The following is a 19,313-nucleotide window of genomic DNA, read 5'->3' as shown; positions in this document are numbered from 1 at the left end:
TCATTGGGATTGGTTTCTTGTTTGTATATCTTTATTCTATATTTTATCAAACTCTCATTTTGTAGCGGCTGCACACCTCCTTATTTGTGTGAGCTACTGAACATTTTAACTATTTGCTGCGATCAAAGATTTTAATCTTTGGACTGCTGGAAACAGAGTTATTTTCTTAGTTTGTGCAAACATTTTTATTTCACTAATTTCTATTACTTTAGATATATCATAGTGCAGGATTATGTGGACAACAGGAACACATTTACTTGTACATCTCAGAATCTCAGGTGAAAACTATCACAAAACAGGGAAGTACAGCACTAGGATTTCTAACGACTAAAGATTCTGACTTTGAAAAATGAGCTTCACTTCCTATACTATCACACTCTTCTTTTACCCCATCAACCCTGTTAAAAACTGTCCCTGCAATAATCCTGCATACTATTACAGCCCTGTCCATTCTCTCCATTGAGAAATCAATTATATTATCACTTAAATCCTCACTATTTGTACTCAATCGAATCCCATTCTTCTTGGTGTACTCTGTCTCAAAATTAGATTGAATCGTTGTGCACACTTGGCAAGTAGGATCTCTACACAGCTCAGAAACCTCTGTTGATTCTTCACTGCAACATGTCATTGTAGTGCCATAAAATCGCAAAAGCTCGTTCCCATCTACCGTGCTTCTTGGATGTGTCTTTTGTTGCATATAAGCACTCTCCTTTACTTTCTCTCTGTATTTCTCAAACCTTTCAAGAATTTCAAATGAGTGTTTCACCTTCAGGACCTTTTTGATCTTCCTTGATGGTTTTGATGGGTTTGTTGATGCTTTTTGGAATATTATCTCAGTGATGTTTCTTGCTGGGTCTCCAATTTTTATCTCTGTTTCAAAATGCAAGGACTGTATAGTTAGGAACTCTAGGATACCATATTCAAGCTTCTCATTGCTTTGACATAATTATTATTATATTTATTTCTGTTCTTTAAAAATTGTTTTCCTCTATTTCAATATTGCAGTGATATTCACATACCAACAGATATCAAAGGGGACCATTTTATGAGCCTTAAAAGCTGCTAGCAAACAAATAATTATCTTTCCGTTCTCTCTTTTTCCAATTTAAGGGGTCCTGTAATCATTTGATATGTCTTCCTGCCTTTTGTTTGCTAGTTTACCTTTTGTTTGTTAATTTGCTAGTTTACCTCAAAAATATTTTATTTTTTTTATATTTGGGGTGCTTAAGATAATTAATAGCAGTCAATATTATTATCATCCGTCGTTGCCACCACCCCAACAGTCACAACAACCAACATAATTTATTATTTTTATGGATTTTTCTCGCATTTAAAGATTAAAGCAGAAAACTTCTTTAATTTTAAATATTTTATATTCTTGTAAACTAAAAATTGTAATATTGTTTAACCAATTTTCAATTTGAAAATAAACAATAGAAAATAAGTTATTCAGAACATATATTTCAATTAGTTATATTTCAAAAATAAATGGAGCATAAAATTCACTAATTTTATTGCTTATATGCTACAACAATATCAAACAGGAAATGCAAAGGTAAAGAACAAAAGCTGTTGAGAAAACAAGTCACTGAAAAATCAAAAATGTAAACTTTTAAAGTTGAATTTCACGTAAGAATTTTAATAATAAAAGTTATCTAAAAAATTTATTTCTGAAAAAGCAGTTTTAATCTCAATACCAAACAAAAAAAAAAAAAAAAAAAAAAAGCTTACAACATGATAGGATTGAACACTTACCAGAATACCTAGTTCTTGTGCTGAATCCCTTGATAACTTCTCCAACTGATTTTGGGGTTCGACGAATGAGCTGTTTATCTAAATTTTCTTTCTGAGAATTGTTCTTCTTCTTCCCGCTGCATTTTTCCGGTAGGATAACCACATTACTCATCCTGCTCGCACAATTGACATTCTCCTTCAAGGACATCCAGAAAGTCTGCATCTTTTCTGGCGTGCTATTTGGATAAAAGAAGGGGATTTTGAAATAAAAGTACAGTTCCGGTGGAGATTTGGGCCATAACGTGGCTGCACAATTTCACAGCTGAAGCTAAAGCAAAGACAAAAGTTGTGAATTTAAGGAGTTTTGTATGCTTTATACAGAGCATTTATAATGTCAGCCCCACCCAGAAACACCATAATCAACCAAAACAGGAAAAAACAGTATTATGATGTAACAGTAATAAACTAGTAAAGAAAGAGACAACCTGAGTGCCCTGTTCGGTACTTGGTAGTTAAATTCGGTTTGGCTTGGCCTCACAGTACTTTTATGATGACATGTGAATGGAGGCCTCTTTTTTTTTTTTTTTTTTTTTTTTGTTATAATGGAAAATTGTAAATAATCTTTCAAATGCAAAAAGAAAGTGTTCTACAGTGTTCTCTTTATCAACAGACGGTTATCTGAATAGGTTTGGATTTTAACTTTTATGTATAAAATTAAAAAAAATACATATAAATAATCAAGTATTTCAAATAAATTAGCTAATTAAATAAATAAAATATTTGAACTCTTAAATCTGGATTTATATAAAATGGTGTTCCTATAAAAATATTAAAATATATACAGATGTGGTGTTTTCATAACATTTCAAAGGCATTTTTGTTAAGATGTAACAAATGTATAATGACTGTAACAAAATTGAACCTTCGATTAATAAATGTGCAATAATATAAAATTAAGGGCGCAATTAGTAATTTACCCAATAAATAAAATATTCAAAGTTCATTTCAAGGACACCCAAAGGTCTAAAGTAAACCCACAATGAATCCCATTTCAAGCACTAATTTTACAATAGTGTTTTCTTATAGAAGAAAATAATACCTGTGTTACTTTTTCATATTTTTACAAAGCAGCTTTGTACTCAGCAAAGTCGATAATACAACAGTTGGCGACAGGTGCATTTCCAACAAGTTAATATCAAACATCATCTCCAAGATGGTGAGAACAATTCATATCTCCAGATTTCAGATTCTAGCCCTTTTTGTCATTGACCAGCTGAAATGGAAGCAGGAAAAAAAAGAAAAATCTCCACGAGGATTTTATTTCTGTTGACTTCATTTCGAAGAAATTTACGGACCCGTTAATAATCTTCCCATGTTCTGCGGGTATGGGTAAGAAGAATGGGTTATAGGTGGAATTTCGACGCTTCGACCTTCACTTGGATTTTGTCTAGATCCATACTGATTCATGCCACCATTTAAAACACCGTAGTAAGGCGGAATTGGATTTCTTGAAACTATTCTGAAACTGGAACCGCTAGTTTGGTTTTGACTCTGAGTAAACTCTGAATGTAGGGCTTGTTGCTGGTCATTGGATCTATTTTCAGCAGATGCACTTATCCCAACTCCGAGATCAAGGCTAATTGTCTCACTTTCATCTGATCTAATCCTCAATGGTCCGTTCATGGCTGTTGGTCCTGCTGTGTCATGACTGCTAGTCCGTGCTGTAGGAACATCATGATTGTGTTTCCCTTCATATGTGGTTATAACTGCTTTTGGATCATGTGATGCCCTCTCCACATGTTTCCTAACCGGGCATCCAGCATTTGTGCACTTGTAGTAACTCCTGCAAAATGAATAAAAATGGTAAGAAACCAGTGGGTACCTTCAAGAGAGGAACGGGAAAAGGTATAGGCACACATGTAGCATAAAAGGGTTGTCTCGTGCAGATTTCGACTATTGCTCTACTTCGTCGAAAAGGGTAGAAATCTCTAGTTACTGATATTTTGGATTACAAAAGTAATTCCTAGACCTTCCGAAAGGATATGAATGGAATTATCATGTAGTACTAGTCCATAAAATGTCTAATATTGAATAAATTTTGATCCAGTGCTTAGTTTAACAAGTAGTTCTATTCATCTTTAAGTACGTTTAGAATCATAAACAGGCGCAAGTAACAGTGTAATTGAAGAATTATTACCAATCAAGAAATCAATTTCGATCACATTTTAGCCACACATTGACACGAGGAGGAAGTACACACATATGTTCAATGTTTCTAGCATACTTCTGGTAATGCTTGATAGAAAGATACAAAAACAGCAGCAACAACAAATGTATATATACATACCAATTGCAAGTTGTAGTTGTATAAATATTGCATGTCAACCACTAGAGATTCACTATTTGGTTCCTTCAGAATGCTTCAGTAATAACGTAAATTATAAGAAAAATTAACAAGAAAATTCTTCTATTCCGATCCCAGTTATGTTTTGGTGCTTATTTTCAAAAAATTGTATGCCTGACAACGTGATGTTTAATATATGGCACGCTTTATATTTCCTAAAATAAAATATGTCGTCAAACTTGTAAATACTAAAAAGATCCCATGGAAAATTTGAGAACTAAATTACCATTTGGGTTGCGTTCAACCAAATGGTTGCAACTTGCACCCACAGAAATTCCCACACCAAAACATAAAATGCAAAAGCAATATTCAACTTTCCTAGTTAACTTTTTGCCTGGAGACTCAAGCAAATGTGCCTGAATAAATAGAAACATAACTGTATTCATTGGTATATTGCAGCACAAAAATAGGTAGCAAACAGATTATAGCACCCTCAAGAGTTACATAAGGACATTAAGAAAAGATGCACAAGCAGATAAGTTAATTAGAGAGCACTGCGGCTGGCTGTCTGCTTATTCTTCATCGGGCATCATTTCTCAACATTTACACCTTAGGATTATCTTTAACAAATATGAATCAATAACTACTTTATAAATCATGGTGATTTCACAATACTAGATTCCTAATACTAAGCATGAAAATTTATGAATCATGCGCATGTGCAAAAGTATAAGGTCATTTCATAACTCGATTCACTGTCAACATGGAGAGAAGAATATGCATATTTGCCAAAAGTTTGCAAATTTATTGAAAAAAAAAATGCTTCAATAACAGGAGGGAAGAACAGCAAGAGAATCTATAACTATTTAACTCTTATCATCAACACTGAAAACAACAAAATATACCTTGGATTAGGATTGCCTCTCACTACTTTCTGCCCATACTTGCGCCACCGGTACCCATCATCCAGTATATCAACCTCACTCAGAGTTTGAACAACAACGCGTGGTTCCCGGATGGGCTTAACCACTGGAGTAACATCAAAACACCCAGTATCCATTTTCCTGCTTGATGGAATTACATGATTTAGTGGTTAGTGCATGCATTTACCACTCAGTAATAAGTTAGAACTGTTAACTCAGTACCTCCTTTTTGAGAAGGGATCATCATCATCCTCAGCACCTTCTATGCTATCATCATTTGCTGTAACAGGAGACTGTTCAGGGGTACCATTGGGCTCCATGGTATGAGACACTTGGCCATATGCACTAGATGACTTGTCTATAATGCGAACAGTAAAACACAAAGGAAGGAAGCAAATCAGCTAATAAAATCTAAAGAAGGAACAAAATAAAAGAGATAGAATTTTGGCTTACCATCTCGGCCAGGTAAAGAAGAACTTTTGTCGGATCTATCTTCTTGCATGGACAAAACAGCCCCAGCAGTATATCGGCGGCTGGGTTGGGGTTTAGGATGATCATGTGTACCCTTATAGATGATCTCTGTTATCTGCCCATCATGTGAGCGCTCAAATAACTTTTTCACCTCACAGTTAGGATGTGTACATTTGTAGTAGCTGCGTGGGAATTCACTTCCTTTAACATGTTTCTGTCCATATTTTCTCCAGTTATATCCATCATCAGATGACACTGAAAGGACACTTCCTCCTTTATGATCAGATTGCGAAGCCTGAAGCCCATTGTTGGAGGGCCCTATCTGGTTTAATTCATCTGAGTCAGCTTCAGTGGGCGTACTAGCCCCAGAAGTAACAATGGGAAGTGAAGCCGATAGACTCAACTCATTTGAGGGGACAGCAAATTCATTTTTCACCTTAGGTGATGCAAGTGATTGGGACTGGCACGGCCCTTGGGCGTGAACGGATTGTTCAATTCTCTGGTGACTCATATCTGCGGAAACCTTGAAAATAAATGAAACAAATTAGAAAAAAAATACCTTCCAATCAGCAAGACATACTTCCAGACAGACAATAAACCCAAATGAAAAAATACTATAGCACATACCAAGTTTGATCTAGCATGGGGCCTAAACTCAAAGCGGCTGGATGTCCTTTCTCCAAAGACGTTTGAGGGAATGGTAGTTGCTGAATATGAAGTGGAGACGAGAAAGCCATGCCCTGTTTGAGGCTTAGTAAAGGAACCAGTAGTTGGGGAAGGCTCTGCCTGCAAGATCAAGAAAGTATTATGAATTTACTCTTTTGCAGCTTTTTCAATAACTCATAAGTGAAACATAAAAAAATATCTCAAATATCAAGCGATAGAAAACAAAACTAAAAGTGAATAGCAAATGATAAAAGTATTAGCTTAATCAATAGCTTCTAATTCCTTCATTGATGAATCAATAACTCCAACATTACTTCACACCATTATCCCCATAATTTTCCCCTTAGAAAGCATCCATAGAGATTTAGACAAAGATAGTATCAATAAATAGAAAAGATCAGCACATCTAATCGTGTGAGCTGATTCTCACTGCTAAAATTTGAAAGGAATAAAAATAACATAATAAACTTATAAAGGTGAGTGAAAGCAAGAGAAATACCTTCAATCTACAAAAAATATGAGCGCTTGGACTGTTAAAGCTAAAATCATTCTTGACCACGTGTATCTTTTTCTTTATGATTTTCAGCTCTACTCTACATTGGGGTCATAGGCTCTATTCATAAGCTATTAGCCATTAAGCTCATTATCACCATAGAAAATTGAAATTATTCTCACTCCAGCACTCCCTTGACTCACATATGCTTTATAGTTCACTATTCCTATTTATATATGGGATACATTCAATAATTATCAGCCTCTCCATCACAGCATTTATTCCATATTCTAAGAATACAATAGTAAAGTATATTTTATGCAGCTGACGACGCCGTTAAAACGTTGGAAACAAAATGCACAACCAAAAGGGCAAGATTCATTATGTGAAAAAACAACACTGGCATTAACAAAGAGCTCTCATACTGCTTCCAAAAGACATATTCTCCAAAAAAATTCCAATAGAACAATCTAAGTGGACACAACACCTATATATTGTTTTAAATCATCAAGCATCAGAATCTAACTTCAGTTTCCAATATGAGAATTATATATAAATATAAAGTAATAGTAATATTAATAATAGACGAAACCAAATAAAACAAACAAACGAACCGGAATTTCGAATTTCAAGATATTACGGTGGAACAAAGAGCATCTCATTAGCTCAAACTTTAAGTCAAAATCACATCACGAATTAAATTTAAGTCCCATCCAATTGCCCACTTAAAATTTACAATAACTTCTAGAACTCGACATGACGAACCTGCAACTCTACCGTTCTTTCATAACTGTAAAATAGTTAAAGCATAATTTAAAAAAAAAAAAATCGACATTTAAAAGAATAAAGATTCTCGTAAACGCTTCACTTACCAGAAGCTTTTCCAAAAAAGAAAGACAGGAAAACGAAATTTAAGTCCCCGTTTGGTTGCATGAAGAACTATATTCTAAACAAATACTAAAATTAGCAGTTCCTCTACTTCGCTCTACTTCTATTAGCTGCCAAACAGATCTTCACGTTCATAACAAGTCAATTTCAGTTTCAATTTTCACTTTATGCAAGTAAACTAATCTAAACAGCAATTTTTATTTACCATTTCCTTAATTTTCTAAGCAACCAAACAGAAACCAAAAAACTCGATCCAAACTACTACTAACCTTAACATTAGAGAGCAAAACCGGAGACTCAAGGAACGAGGTAGGACTTAAACCAGGAGGAATCGTGATGCACGGGGACCTAGAGATCGGGAGCTTCGCCGGCGACATCAGCTTGTAGCGGGCACCAACGGAGCCAGCAGCACCACCGTTGTCGGACTCAGAACGGGTCGGATCGCCCGAATCCGAGACATCATCGGAGGGTCCGCTAAGTCGAAGGCCAGGCTCAGAGTTACTATTGTCCATTACAGGAAGAGGGAGAGACCGAGAAAGAAGAAGAGAGTGTGAATTCGAATGGAGAGTCAAAGAGAGGAGAAATGGATTGCTAAAAAGGGAATACGAAGAGGGTAATTTGGTAAATTTGGAAGAAAGAAAGTATTTTTGTGTGAGGTTTTTTGTTTTGGGACTCTATTGTGTGTATGTGTGTAGAGGAAGGGAAGGTTTTGTGTGTCAGGAGAGGAGAGAGAAGGACGTAGTTGACTTGTTACGTTGGATCTGGAGGTCTGTCATTGGGCTGTCATTTTAATTTGGTGTTGCTTGTGGTGGTTAAAACGTGTTTCATGCTACCCAATTTTATTTATTTCTTTCTTTTTTTACCATGTTAATTTTTTTTTATTACTTTGGTTAAAATTTAATATATTTTTTTTAAAATTTAAAAGATGAAATTTTTTATGGGTCAAAAGATGAAATTTAAACATTATATAAATTTGTCAAATTCCTTTGTATTTTAAAATTTATAAAATTAATAAATTTCCTCAATTTTTATAAAAAAAAGAATATCTCGTAATCACTTGTTTTGCTTCAAAATTATGGTTTAAATATATGAATTTATAAATTCTATATTTTAATTAAGGATAGAATGAATATATCATTGATTTCATGAATTTTTTAAAATTTATGTATTTGATAGTCATTAATTTCAAATGACCACGTTTACTCTGTAATTGTCTTTAGTTTGCAACACTAAATTTACAATAAATAATTATTTATTTTTCCTCAGGAGACTTTATATAATTATTACTATAATACTTGTCACACCTGAGAAAATAATTTGTTCCAAAATACTTATCATATTTGTGGTTTTAAAAAGTAATAAAATTTTTTTTCTATGTTTAACTTTTGTATATTACAATAATTATTACTTTAATTTAATATTTTTCTTATAGTATTAAATTAAGGATAAAATAATCAATTTATTTAATAATTTATTGTAATTTAGACAAATTTTTTTAAAAGACATGAAATTCCAAGATAATAATTAAGAGATAATATCCACTATAATAGCACCAAAATAATATTCCAATTCAAAACACTATTATAGTTGTAGAGTTCATCACATTTGTCGGAATCCAACTTTCAATTTTGGATTTCATTATAAAATCTAAATTAAAATGCACTAGCATTGAAAAAAAAATATATATATATAAAGTATTATTTATATTCCAATTAGATATAAAATTTTTTGTCAATGGAATAATAAGCTGCACTATCAAACTTCACTGGTGTCTTTTAATTTTTTTAAAAAAAATTTATTCTTGTCTGTTGATAATTTCATTGAAATAAATATTAATTATTTAGAAAACTAATAAAATAGTCAATTACTTTTTTATACATATAATTGAGATTATTTTCTTAATTTGTGTGTAAATTGCGAAGTATCTTTTAATAAAATAAAAAGAATATTTATCGATATAATTACTTATTTTTATGTTATTGCAATTGTTTAGTTTATAATTTAAAAAATATTACTAATACGCTAATATTTAATTTGTAACTAAAAAAATTATATAATTTGTATCTCTTGTTATTACTAGTAAATTTCATTTTCTATTGTTTATTAGTACTTAGTATCATCCACAACCCCAATTACATTTACGGCTACATCATCCTTGTTATTTCCACTAATCATCATTAACAATTCTTATCAACATTACTATAATATATTTATATTAATTGTTTTTATTTCGAAATTCTGTAATTCAACTTAGGATTAAGGTGGTAATGAAAATAAATATCTAAATTTAAAAAATTTATTTCAAATAAATATCATGTCAATATAAATTGAAGTTATTCAAATATCAAAAAAAAAAAAAAAAAAAAAAAAGGATTCCTTCATCCTTATCAACCAAACCAATATTTGAAATTTTATTTAAAGAATGCATTTCTATTTCCAAAAGCAACATAATATCCATAAAAATTATTTCTATTTTCACGTGAATGCAAGTGGGAATTGTGATTATTTTTATCTAATAGCATATAATATTAATTATTTGATTAAGAAAATATGACAAACAATTTGTGCTAAACACCTAAAACAGTCCTAATTGGACTATCACAATTATTTGATAATCATAATTAAGAAATGCATTAAATGGATTTAAGACTGACTTCATAAAAATTAAAAAAAAAAAAACAAAGGAAAGTAAAATAATTTTACAAGTTGAAAATTGTGAGGCTAAAAATGAATGCTGTTTCTAAGTAATGTACCAACTAGACAACTAAATTAGGTTTGTCAAGTGATAAGAGTATTGTAATCTACTACTTATAAACAACTTGCTTATCACTCGATGGATAGGGTACTTTATAAAAAATGACTTGTTACATTGAATTTAGATATATTTGTGTCAATTGACTCAAATGACGGATCTTTTTCCGCTCAGATTGGGATAAAATTTAGATAAAATTCTTCAAAAATGATCACTCTAAATAATAATTTTAAAAATTTGAAATAAATAAATATATATATATATATATATAAGCAAATTTTTTTTTTTAATTAAGTAGATCGACGTGGTCTCTCAATTTCTAATAATTCGGATGAGTTTTGTCAATATCTAATTATCTATATATTCACAATAGAAATTTTTTTGTTTGCATATATAATTTCATGCTGAAATTAGAGTGATATTTAAATAAAGTCCTCTCAATAGTGATCGACTTTAAAATTCAAAACTTAAAATATGTTCATAGATGGAATTTAAGATATATCCTTTTGGGATATAACAATTAAAAATTTCACCCAATTTAGGTCATATATGGTAAGTAAGACATATAATCTTAACCCTTAAGATGAGTATTCTCAAGCTAATTATCACCAAACTAAAAAAGCATATTAGAAATAAATAAAAATATCTCTAAAACAAAGAATCAAGTTAAGTCTAAATCTCTAATTTTCTACATTATCATTGAATTAATTAATATTAACGCAATTGGCATAATTATTTATAATTTCTATCAACAACAACATTATTGATTAGATGTAGAAAGTAGAAAGCATGAAAATGATTTTTGAACTAGAATATCATCTATTACCACATAATGAGATTCTACTATAAAGTACAATAATCTTGGAAAGAAACCCTACCTCTTGAAAATGGACATTTTTCCCAAAATGGGTATTGTAACACAAAACCCTCTTTAAGTTTTTACTGGCATCTTGAAGAACACAACAGGAGTTTGTCAAACATCTATCTAAATCGTGATTTAAATATATAATTAGTGAATTGATATATGGATTAGAGTTTAAACCCTTTACGCTTAGGTTGACATTGCAACTTGGGTGAAAGCACTATAACCACTCCATATATAACTATGGAGGAGGATTGGCCAATTGAGAGGTGAGCAGGTTAAATCACAATTTTTACCCTTTTAAAATCTTTTGGCTTCTGAGTTGAAATCACAACCTCAAGACTGCCAATCCTTAAGGCTTAGGGTTCAAACTTCAAAGAAGCTAAATATCTACTATCCATTTGGAAGAAAATGTTTGATATATATTATCAAATTCAAAGAGGAAATCCAACTATTAACCAAGCTAACTCTTCAAAAATTAGTGTTTATAAAACAAGATTTTTAACTAAATTATCCCTAAAAGCTTAAATTTCTTATTCCTAAGTAGGCATGATAATGGTTTGAACTAGAATTAAACTGAAACCAAATTAGTCGAAATCAAAATTGAAACCAAATTGTGGTTAATAGTTCTTAGTTTCCAATCAAAACAAAAAATGTGTATGTGATTTAGTTCTAGTTCCTCTGGTTTAGGAAACCAAAACCCATAGCTTGAAATTGGTGGTTTTGATTTCAAACCATAAAAAAATTGTGAAATCACAAACTATACAAAAACCTCCAATACGTTTTTTATTTATTATAATTTAATACTAAACCATTTTTCTTTTTTCGGCTCTAAAACTACTACTTAATGTTATTATTGTTTATTGTTTATTCATGCCATAAAAAATTTAAAAAAATCTAAAGAATAAAGTTATTTGGTTTATAAGAATTGAAGCAAAACGGATATTTTCAAAATGCCCAAGAGTGAATTAGTTCTCATTCTAAAACCATGTTTATACCTATTTGGGGGACTTGTTTGTTACCATATACTAAAACCTAATATGGGGTATTTCACCAAAAAACTTGATAAATTTGGTTTTTGAGCATAAATAAAATAAGGCAAAAAAATATTTGCAAAAATTGTGAAATGTGAGGACAAGAAGTTAATAAATGTGAACATTACAAAAGAGTTATTGGCTAAAGCTGCCTTATCCCATGCCCATAGTCTTATTAAGAAGCATGCAATAAGAATCTCATGCTGCCTTGTTTGTCGACAGAATTTAATGTCAACACAAATGGATTCACAGATAGATAGCATTGGCAACACGCTTATAAACGAGCGACAGACAGAATGGTACAAGTTTATTTAATGTCAAACGGAAGGAGGAATAGACAGACTCGCTCTACTATTTAAAATTATGTAAGCAGTGTGATAAATATGCCCAAACAGAAACAACCATCACATTCAAACAATCGAAGTACCGTTTCTTCCGCCACCATATTTTACCGCAAATTTCTAAGGAGAGCTGTGGTAATATGAATGAATATTGTATTTACATTTACAAACTTATGCAAATACATTTCCAGTTTCAACATATTGATGATACATCTCTGTAAGGTAATCGCAATATATAAAAATTGAAACTAAAAGTCACATCACATGTTAGCAAGAAAATGTATGATGCAAGGATGTAAGGATGATAACACAATTGACAAAAAAGTGTGTGTGTGTATATATATAAGGCTTTTCCGAGAAATCCAGACTTGCATAAGGAAAAGCAAACGTTTTATAACAGAAATGCAAAAGAAACGTGAAAAGGAAACTAAACTGCATAAAAATTTTAGTTGGTTTGCAATGCACTTAAACGCTTCCCTAAAATATTTTCAAAGAGTACAAGGCCAATATCCCTCCGGATCAAAAATTGCCTCCTAACACTACTTTTAATCGTAAAAAAATTCTCTTTCCAGGGAAGGCTGTTGGCATCCAGTATGGTGTTTGAATGCACAACATACTCATTCAGAAAATGGCCAAGAATTGCCATTTGCACTCTATTGAATTCCTGAAAACAACGCATATAAAACCCCGAAAATGACAAAGGCATAAAGAATCAACTCGTCTTTCGGAAGTATGTGTTCAACACGATACCAAAAAAGCAAAATGAAAGAAATCTCTATGCAGTATGACCTTTCAAAGACCTTTTGAACCAAAAGAAAACACATGTAAATATATGACATAAAACAATAATAATTACCTAAACATTGTGAGTGTTGTTTAAACACTAAAACGTGTGCCAACACCCGCAAATCCAGCTAAACAAATTCAGTTGCTATACGACATAAGTGCTGATATATATATATATATATATATATATATATATATATATATATATATATAAAGCAAAGCTTGCTTTCTTTCCACCAGCACTCCAAAGTTAACCAAAACCTAATCTACCATCCAAAGTCGTACTATCACTGTCAGATCCCAAAAAATTACTGGGAATAGTAAGCTGAATGGTATTGAGGTGGCAAACCATATCCACCATAAGCAGCTGGTCTATCATAATAACCAGATGACATATATGGATCCAGAGGGTATGGATGACCCGTAGCGGGGTTTGGGTTGCCAGCCAAGCCCATAGCAGCTCCTGGCAAGCCAAAGGGACCCGCAGGTGGACCTGCATAAGAGGCAACATGAGGAGTGGAACCCACTAGCCCATAAGGGCCAGCTGCTGGCAACAAACCTGCAGGAGGAAAATGAGATTGTTGAAATGGAGGAACAGTTGAATTAGAACCAGCAATATTGATAGGAACAGCAGGACCAGTGAACACAGATGTACGAGGACGCTTGTTTCCATTTAGCAGTTGCTTCTTTGCTTGCTGTTTCTTTGATTGCAGCTGTTGTATCTGTTTCTTTGGCTGCTGCTGAGGCTTATTATCAGGAGATGGAACAGGCATTTTCTTGCCTGCCTTCTGCTTCTCTAGCGTCTCAATACGCTTTTCAAGTTCCGGGCGTGGGTACTCAGATTCAAGCTTGTATTCATCAACAACTTTGAGTACTGATTTCAAAGCATTAACTTCTCTGGATCTGGCCTCATTCTGTTTCAAAGTATAGTCATATGCAGGAGCAACTACATGACTTCAAGACTACAAGCTATCGTGGAAAACAAAAGGTTGCAGAATTACCTGTGCCTTAATTGAGTTTTTTGTGTCCATGCAAATTTTCTTAGAAAGTTCATTGCAATCCTTCAGGTAATCCTTCAAGAGAGAAACTGGTTCGAACTTGTCAGTCAGCCCAAATTCAAAAGCAAATCTGACAGCCAAAAGATGTTTGCCATTCTCTATGAGTTTCTGAATAAGATCTGCAGTGTAGAAAAGATAGCAATTTCCATCACAATTTCTTCTATTGACAGGATGTTAGCAACAATAAGAAGTCCTTTGCACCACTCACATTCAGATGTTTGTGAGCACATGTGCATTTGTGTGTGCACGTGAATATTTTTCTTATCAACAAGGGCATTGTGGACTTGAGCCAACTCTTTTCACAAACAATGGTTAATTGCATCACAGCCAGCCAAATGACAAGAATAATTTGCTTAACACAAAGATTAGCTCAATAACTTACCATGCAATCAGATAAAAGTCAGCTGTCCATCATTTTTCCTATTTTTTGTTATAAATACGAACTAATTTGTTATAAAAGCTGCATTATCCGACTTAAATTGGCTCCCGCCACAGGGATCCCAGGAAGTCAATCTAACCATTTCGGAGTTTCATTCTTTCACCCAAGTTTCCAATTCACCATTCAGTTTTGAATACCTTATTCAACAAAATCCATGTCTAAGTAATCAGTTGGGGACTTGGCTAATCTTATCAATGGTAAAAGGAGAAACAGAAATTCTACTCTAACATATAGCTACTGATTAGCTTGTGGCAAATAATCATAGTTGGTATCATGCACCAAATTACTTTACAATTATGGAGATAACACCTAATACTAGTGATCACTACACATATTCTATGAAATAGTTAAGCAATGGAATAGACAAGAACAAAAATTGCGCACTTATTAAATCCTTAAATGAACAAGTTTAACGTATTTGATGTCTCAAAATTCATTCACTACCGACAAACTCTGTATCCATAGAAGCAAGAGCTACTTTCTTCAAGGTCTCACTCTTACTTCGCCACCAGTGTTGTAATTAAATTTTCCCTTTTCAGTTTGGATAATTATCGCCAAGTTTACCATTTAACCAAAACATACCCATATAATTACACACTAATTGCCATACTTAAACAGCCTTTGGTTGCATGTACTTGTGGTAATATACTCCCATATATAACAATCAACATACAATGAAGAGAAGCATAAACATTGTTGGTAAAACAAAAAGGCTAATAGAATCAAAAGCTAGCTCTAACCTATATATATTTTAAGCCAAGACTGAACAACAAATGACAAATGTCTATCAGCATTTCAATAAACAATGTATATAAACATAAAAACAATAAAGGAAACAGATTCAGGTAGACATATAATCAACATCATTGAGTTTAAACCAACAGAACATTACCGGCAATTTTATCTCCCAAGCCAATAGCACGGCACAAACTTGTAGCTTGCTTAAACCTAGCAATGACAACAAAGTAATTCACAAGCTCACCCACATCAAATTCATTCTCCATTCCATACGCCACAAGCAAATTCAAGAAACCTAATGCCTCTAAGGGGCTATCCCCATTCAAACTGACTTTCTCTTTCCACTCTAAAGCCAATCTTTTAGCCCTTTCCTTCACTTCATTGCTCAAATTTGGTTTAATCTCTATCACCACCTCCAACAAGTCCAAACAACTCTTTCTTAAACGAAACAAATCCAAATCTTTATCACCTTTAGAACTCGAACTTGATGAATAGAATCCATCCAATGCATCCAAAACCATTGCTCCAGGGTCCAAAGCAACCGCCATTAACCCTACAAGCTCTAACCGGATAGCTTCCCGCTCTTTCGCATGGTCGCTTATGTAGTTCCTCAATCCTCGCCCATCCATTTTCTCACAAAAAGAAACCAATTCCGGCCGGTTTTGACTCAATTCCATCTCGGTCCGAGTCAATGAATCATGAACCAGTGGATTAGATGAAGATGACGGGTCGCCATTGTTAACCGCTGGTGGCTGATCGGAAATACCAGAATCAAGAGGAGCGTCGACTAGGTCATGACTCGATGGAGGGTTCTTTTGAGCGGAAGAAGAAGAATGAAGGGACTGGAGGCGGTGAAAGCGGTGGGTGAGGGTGGTTTGCAAGGAGGTGAAGTGAGAGTCGAGCTCTGACCAGGAGAGGTTGAAGGAGGAGAGGAGAGAAGAGTGAGCTTGAAGATCATCATAGGCTCGTTTAAGGCTTTCCTTTTTTGTGTCAATTAGTTTCAAAGCTGCTTCGATCGTTTTTAAAGTCGCAATTTCTGTGCCTTTGGAAGAAGACGCCATTGTTAGAGATTGAACCCTAGCTGTAGAAGAGAGAGAGAGAGAGAGAGAGAGAGAGCGAGCGCGCGTTAATATATCAGGATTTGACGCTGTGCCCGCCGTATCATTGTTGTTATACCGGCGGTGGTGGGCAACCGAACGGATAATGAATCTGAGTAATCAAAAAGTAAAACGATGCCGTTCTAGTTTGTTGAGACCGAGAGTGGGCAGCAGATAGCAGGCCCAGACAGGCGCAAAGCACGTTTTTGCTGTTCTCTCTTTTGGTTCGTGAACGGCAGGTCGCTGCATTTATATTTTTTTTTTTTTTCCTACAATGTCGTTTCTCTCTCTGTCTCTCTCTCTCTCTCTATATATATATATATTTTTTTTTTTTGAAAGGCGTCTCTCTCTATATATATTATTATTATTATTATTTTTTTTTTTTTCTTCGTATGAGGCGGAATGGACTTTTTTTAGTGTATATGAGTATTCATATGTTTTTTCTGTACACTGGGACCAAGCCACTCTATATGCGATTTTAAAAACGTATATTCTACTGCATCGATAATTTGGTATGTTTAACAAATGTTTTTAATGTTCATCATCAGCAAATTTAAACCCTAATTAATCAGCAAAACAATTCTAATTCTCATCAATTGAAAAGAAAATTTAAAGTTTGAACAAACTGTTTTTCAGAACACAGAAAGTTGAAAAGCTTTTCCATATGCATTATTTAAATCACATGTTATGCCAAAGATGGAGGCAGAGGCCAACTTCTAATGTTCACATGTTCCTTCGACTACTCATAAATTCATACCACATTGCTCATCACTGGCAAGATATCAATATCTCTATAAAAATATCTTCGACTATTTAATTTATCTGTTAATATTTTAAATTGAAAATTTTTGTTTCCTTTAATTTTTGTATTTAAAAGTACTTTTTTTAAATATATATACTACTCTTATTTATATATATATATATATATATATATATATATATATATATATATATATATATATATAAATTAAAATAAAGGAAAATACCGATAATTTTGTAGATAGTGTTTACCGCGAGAGAAAAAAAAAAAGAAAAAGAAAAGGCATAAAGGAGAGAAATGGAGACAAGGGCTAGCAATCAGTGAATGGAAGAAGATTAGAATAGGTTGATCAAAGAAAAACCATTTCACTTAATCATCACGTTAGGTTAAACTATCCGGTTTACAAAGATATGATCCAAAATTTATGTTTTTTATCACTTAATTTATTATAATTTGAATTTAATATGTAATTGTGATGGAAAATTTTTCATAATTTAAATTTAAGATGCAACTATAATAGTATTTAACTAATCTCTTGAGTTGGACTAACTCAACATATAGAAGCGACATTCGCATTTTCTATTTATTATTCAATAAGTTTTTCATAGTTAAAATCATTTTGGATGCAATTGTTACAATCCAAAAAGTTCATATTATCTTATATAATTTAGCCTAATTGTTGAAAATATAATAACACTTAAAGCTTATATGAATTTCTATAATCTGCAACAAAAAATATGTTTATGGTGTGTTATTTTACTTGTATGGAAATAATGCAATTAAGCCATTTATGTGTATGATCCATATAAGAAAAGAAAAATATCCTACATTTGAAATTATATAATCTTGCATTTAAAATCAAGATTTGCACCTAAAAAAGAAAAAAAAAAAAAAAGAATCGATTTTCCAAAGTTAAATATTGATATTGAGAGAGTATTATCATTCTCTTATTGTATATGTAGATGTAAAATTATTATTTTAGGAGTTACTCGAATATTAAAATTTTCGCTCTCTATATCTTTATAGATAAAAAATAAATAAATAGATTAATTATAACGCATCTAATTTAATATTTTAGATTATGAGATGGATAATTTAAATTTTTATTTCAAATTTTTAGAAACTTATTGTAGTTTTATCCAATTTTTGTGTCTGAAAATTGACAGTTAACATAAGAAATGAATAGTAGAATTACAATTTCACTCATGGGTGTATGTAATAGATTGTTCCTCGATCTTGTAAAGTACTTTAGAATATTTCTATGTCCTTCCATTAAAAAAAAAGTTATCATTTTCGCTGTTAAATAATGATATAAAGACAAAAAATTATTTTCCTATTACTTAATATATACTCAATAATTAAGAGAATTATTTTTTTAATTTTTGAAATAATTTTAAAAAGGCCATTAATTTTATTTAATTTTTCTCAGTTATTTTTTAAATATTTTTAGAGAAAATCAATTGGGAGAATTAAAAACAAATTGATAGGCAATTATTTACTTATCTAAAATATTAAAATATTTTTATTTCCGATTATACCTACATTTTAATGAAGGAATTTTTGTTTTTATATCATAATTTAATAGTTAAAATCGCATTTTTAAGATACAATGACTAAATAATTTAATAAGTAAATTCAAAAATCGAGAAGCAAAATTTTTTTAATTAAATAAAATTAATAATTTACTCAAGATAAAAGGGGATTTAAATTTTAAAGTAGCTAGATTATTGAATTATTGATAATGACATTTAAAAAAAAAAAAAAGAAAGAAATTTGAGATTCCATCAGCATATGCCATAAAAGAAAAGTTCCATACTACTGCAACCCAAACACGCTCCAGCTGTTACCCGTTGACTTTCCCTCTATCCTCTTCCGAGTTCCATATTTGCTGGAATCCTCCAGCAACATCTGGGCCGTTTATGTC

At 32.2% G+C, this 19,313-nt stretch overlaps 3 protein-coding genes across 3 annotated transcripts; all 3 read right to left on the bottom strand.

Moving 5' to 3' along the window:
* Positions 1-179: 179 nt before the first annotated feature.
* Positions 180-2,539, bottom strand: LOC105633058 (hypothetical protein). Its single transcript, XM_012215578.4, has 2 exons — positions 1,759-2,539; positions 180-873 (listed from the first exon to the last, which is right to left on the bottom strand). The coding sequence occupies exons 1-2, from the start codon at positions 1,958-1,960 to the stop codon at positions 275-277; spliced, it is 801 nt and encodes a 266-aa protein (XP_012070968.1). The 5' UTR covers positions 1,961-2,539; the 3' UTR covers positions 180-274.
* A 222-nt stretch (positions 2,540-2,761) lies between these two features.
* WRKY20 (WRKY family transcription factor family protein) lies at positions 2,762-8,191 on the bottom strand. Its single transcript, XM_012215577.4, has 6 exons — positions 7,792-8,191; positions 6,103-6,261; positions 5,458-5,998; positions 5,227-5,362; positions 4,987-5,145; positions 2,762-3,580 (listed from the first exon to the last, which is right to left on the bottom strand). The coding sequence occupies exons 1-6, from the start codon at positions 8,032-8,034 to the stop codon at positions 3,085-3,087; spliced, it is 1,734 nt and encodes a 577-aa protein (XP_012070967.1). The 5' UTR covers positions 8,035-8,191; the 3' UTR covers positions 2,762-3,084.
* A 4,723-nt stretch (positions 8,192-12,914) lies between these two features.
* Positions 12,915-16,792, bottom strand: LOC105633056 (FRIGIDA-like protein 2). The gene is made up of 3 exons (XM_012215576.4): positions 15,687-16,792; positions 14,299-14,474; positions 12,915-14,211 (listed from the first exon to the last, which is right to left on the bottom strand). The coding sequence occupies exons 1-3, from the start codon at positions 16,591-16,593 to the stop codon at positions 13,606-13,608; spliced, it is 1,689 nt and encodes a 562-aa protein (XP_012070966.1). The 5' UTR covers positions 16,594-16,792; the 3' UTR covers positions 12,915-13,605.
* Between the last annotated feature and the right edge of the window lie 2,521 nt (positions 16,793-19,313).

Source organism: Jatropha curcas, chromosome 7 (genome assembly GCF_041381405.1).
Source record: "Jatropha curcas cultivar XTBG-Jc1 chromosome 7, XTBG_Jcur_1.0, whole genome shotgun sequence".
Taxonomy (NCBI): domain Eukaryota; kingdom Viridiplantae; phylum Streptophyta; class Magnoliopsida; order Malpighiales; family Euphorbiaceae; genus Jatropha; species Jatropha curcas.
Note: the sequence above shows the minus strand (reverse complement) of the source record. Positions and strands in the feature narration are given on the sequence as shown.

Excerpts from the sequence above, each read along its gene's own strand:
- WRKY20 (XM_012215577.4), bottom strand. The coding sequence starts at position 8,034 with ATGGACAATAGTAACTCTGAGCCTGGCCTTCGACTTAGCGGACCCTCC. Across the intron at positions 5,999-6,102 it reads CCCATGCTAGATCAAACTTG|GTTTCCGCAGATATGAGTCA; the intron begins GTATGTGCTATA and ends TTTATTTTCAAG. Across the intron at positions 5,146-5,226 it reads GATCCCTTCTCAAAAAGGAG|GAAAATGGATACTGGGTGTT; the intron begins GTACTGAGTTAA and ends TCCATCAAGCAG.
- LOC105633058 (XM_012215578.4), bottom strand. The coding sequence starts at position 1,960 with ATGCAGACTTTCTGGATGTCCTTGAAGGAGAATGTCAATTGTGCGAGC. Across the intron at positions 874-1,758 it reads CACAAGAACTAGGTATTCTG|AGATAAAAATTGGAGACCCA; the intron begins GTAAGTGTTCAA and ends ATTTTGAAACAG.
- LOC105633056 (XM_012215576.4), bottom strand. The coding sequence starts at position 16,593 with ATGGCGTCTTCTTCCAAAGGCACAGAAATTGCGACTTTAAAAACGATC. Across the intron at positions 14,475-15,686 it reads CTTGGGAGATAAAATTGCCG|ATCTTATTCAGAAACTCATA; the intron begins GTAATGTTCTGT and ends TCTACACTGCAG. Across the intron at positions 14,212-14,298 it reads AAAACTCAATTAAGGCACAG|AATGAGGCCAGATCCAGAGA; the intron begins GTAATTCTGCAA and ends ACTTTGAAACAG.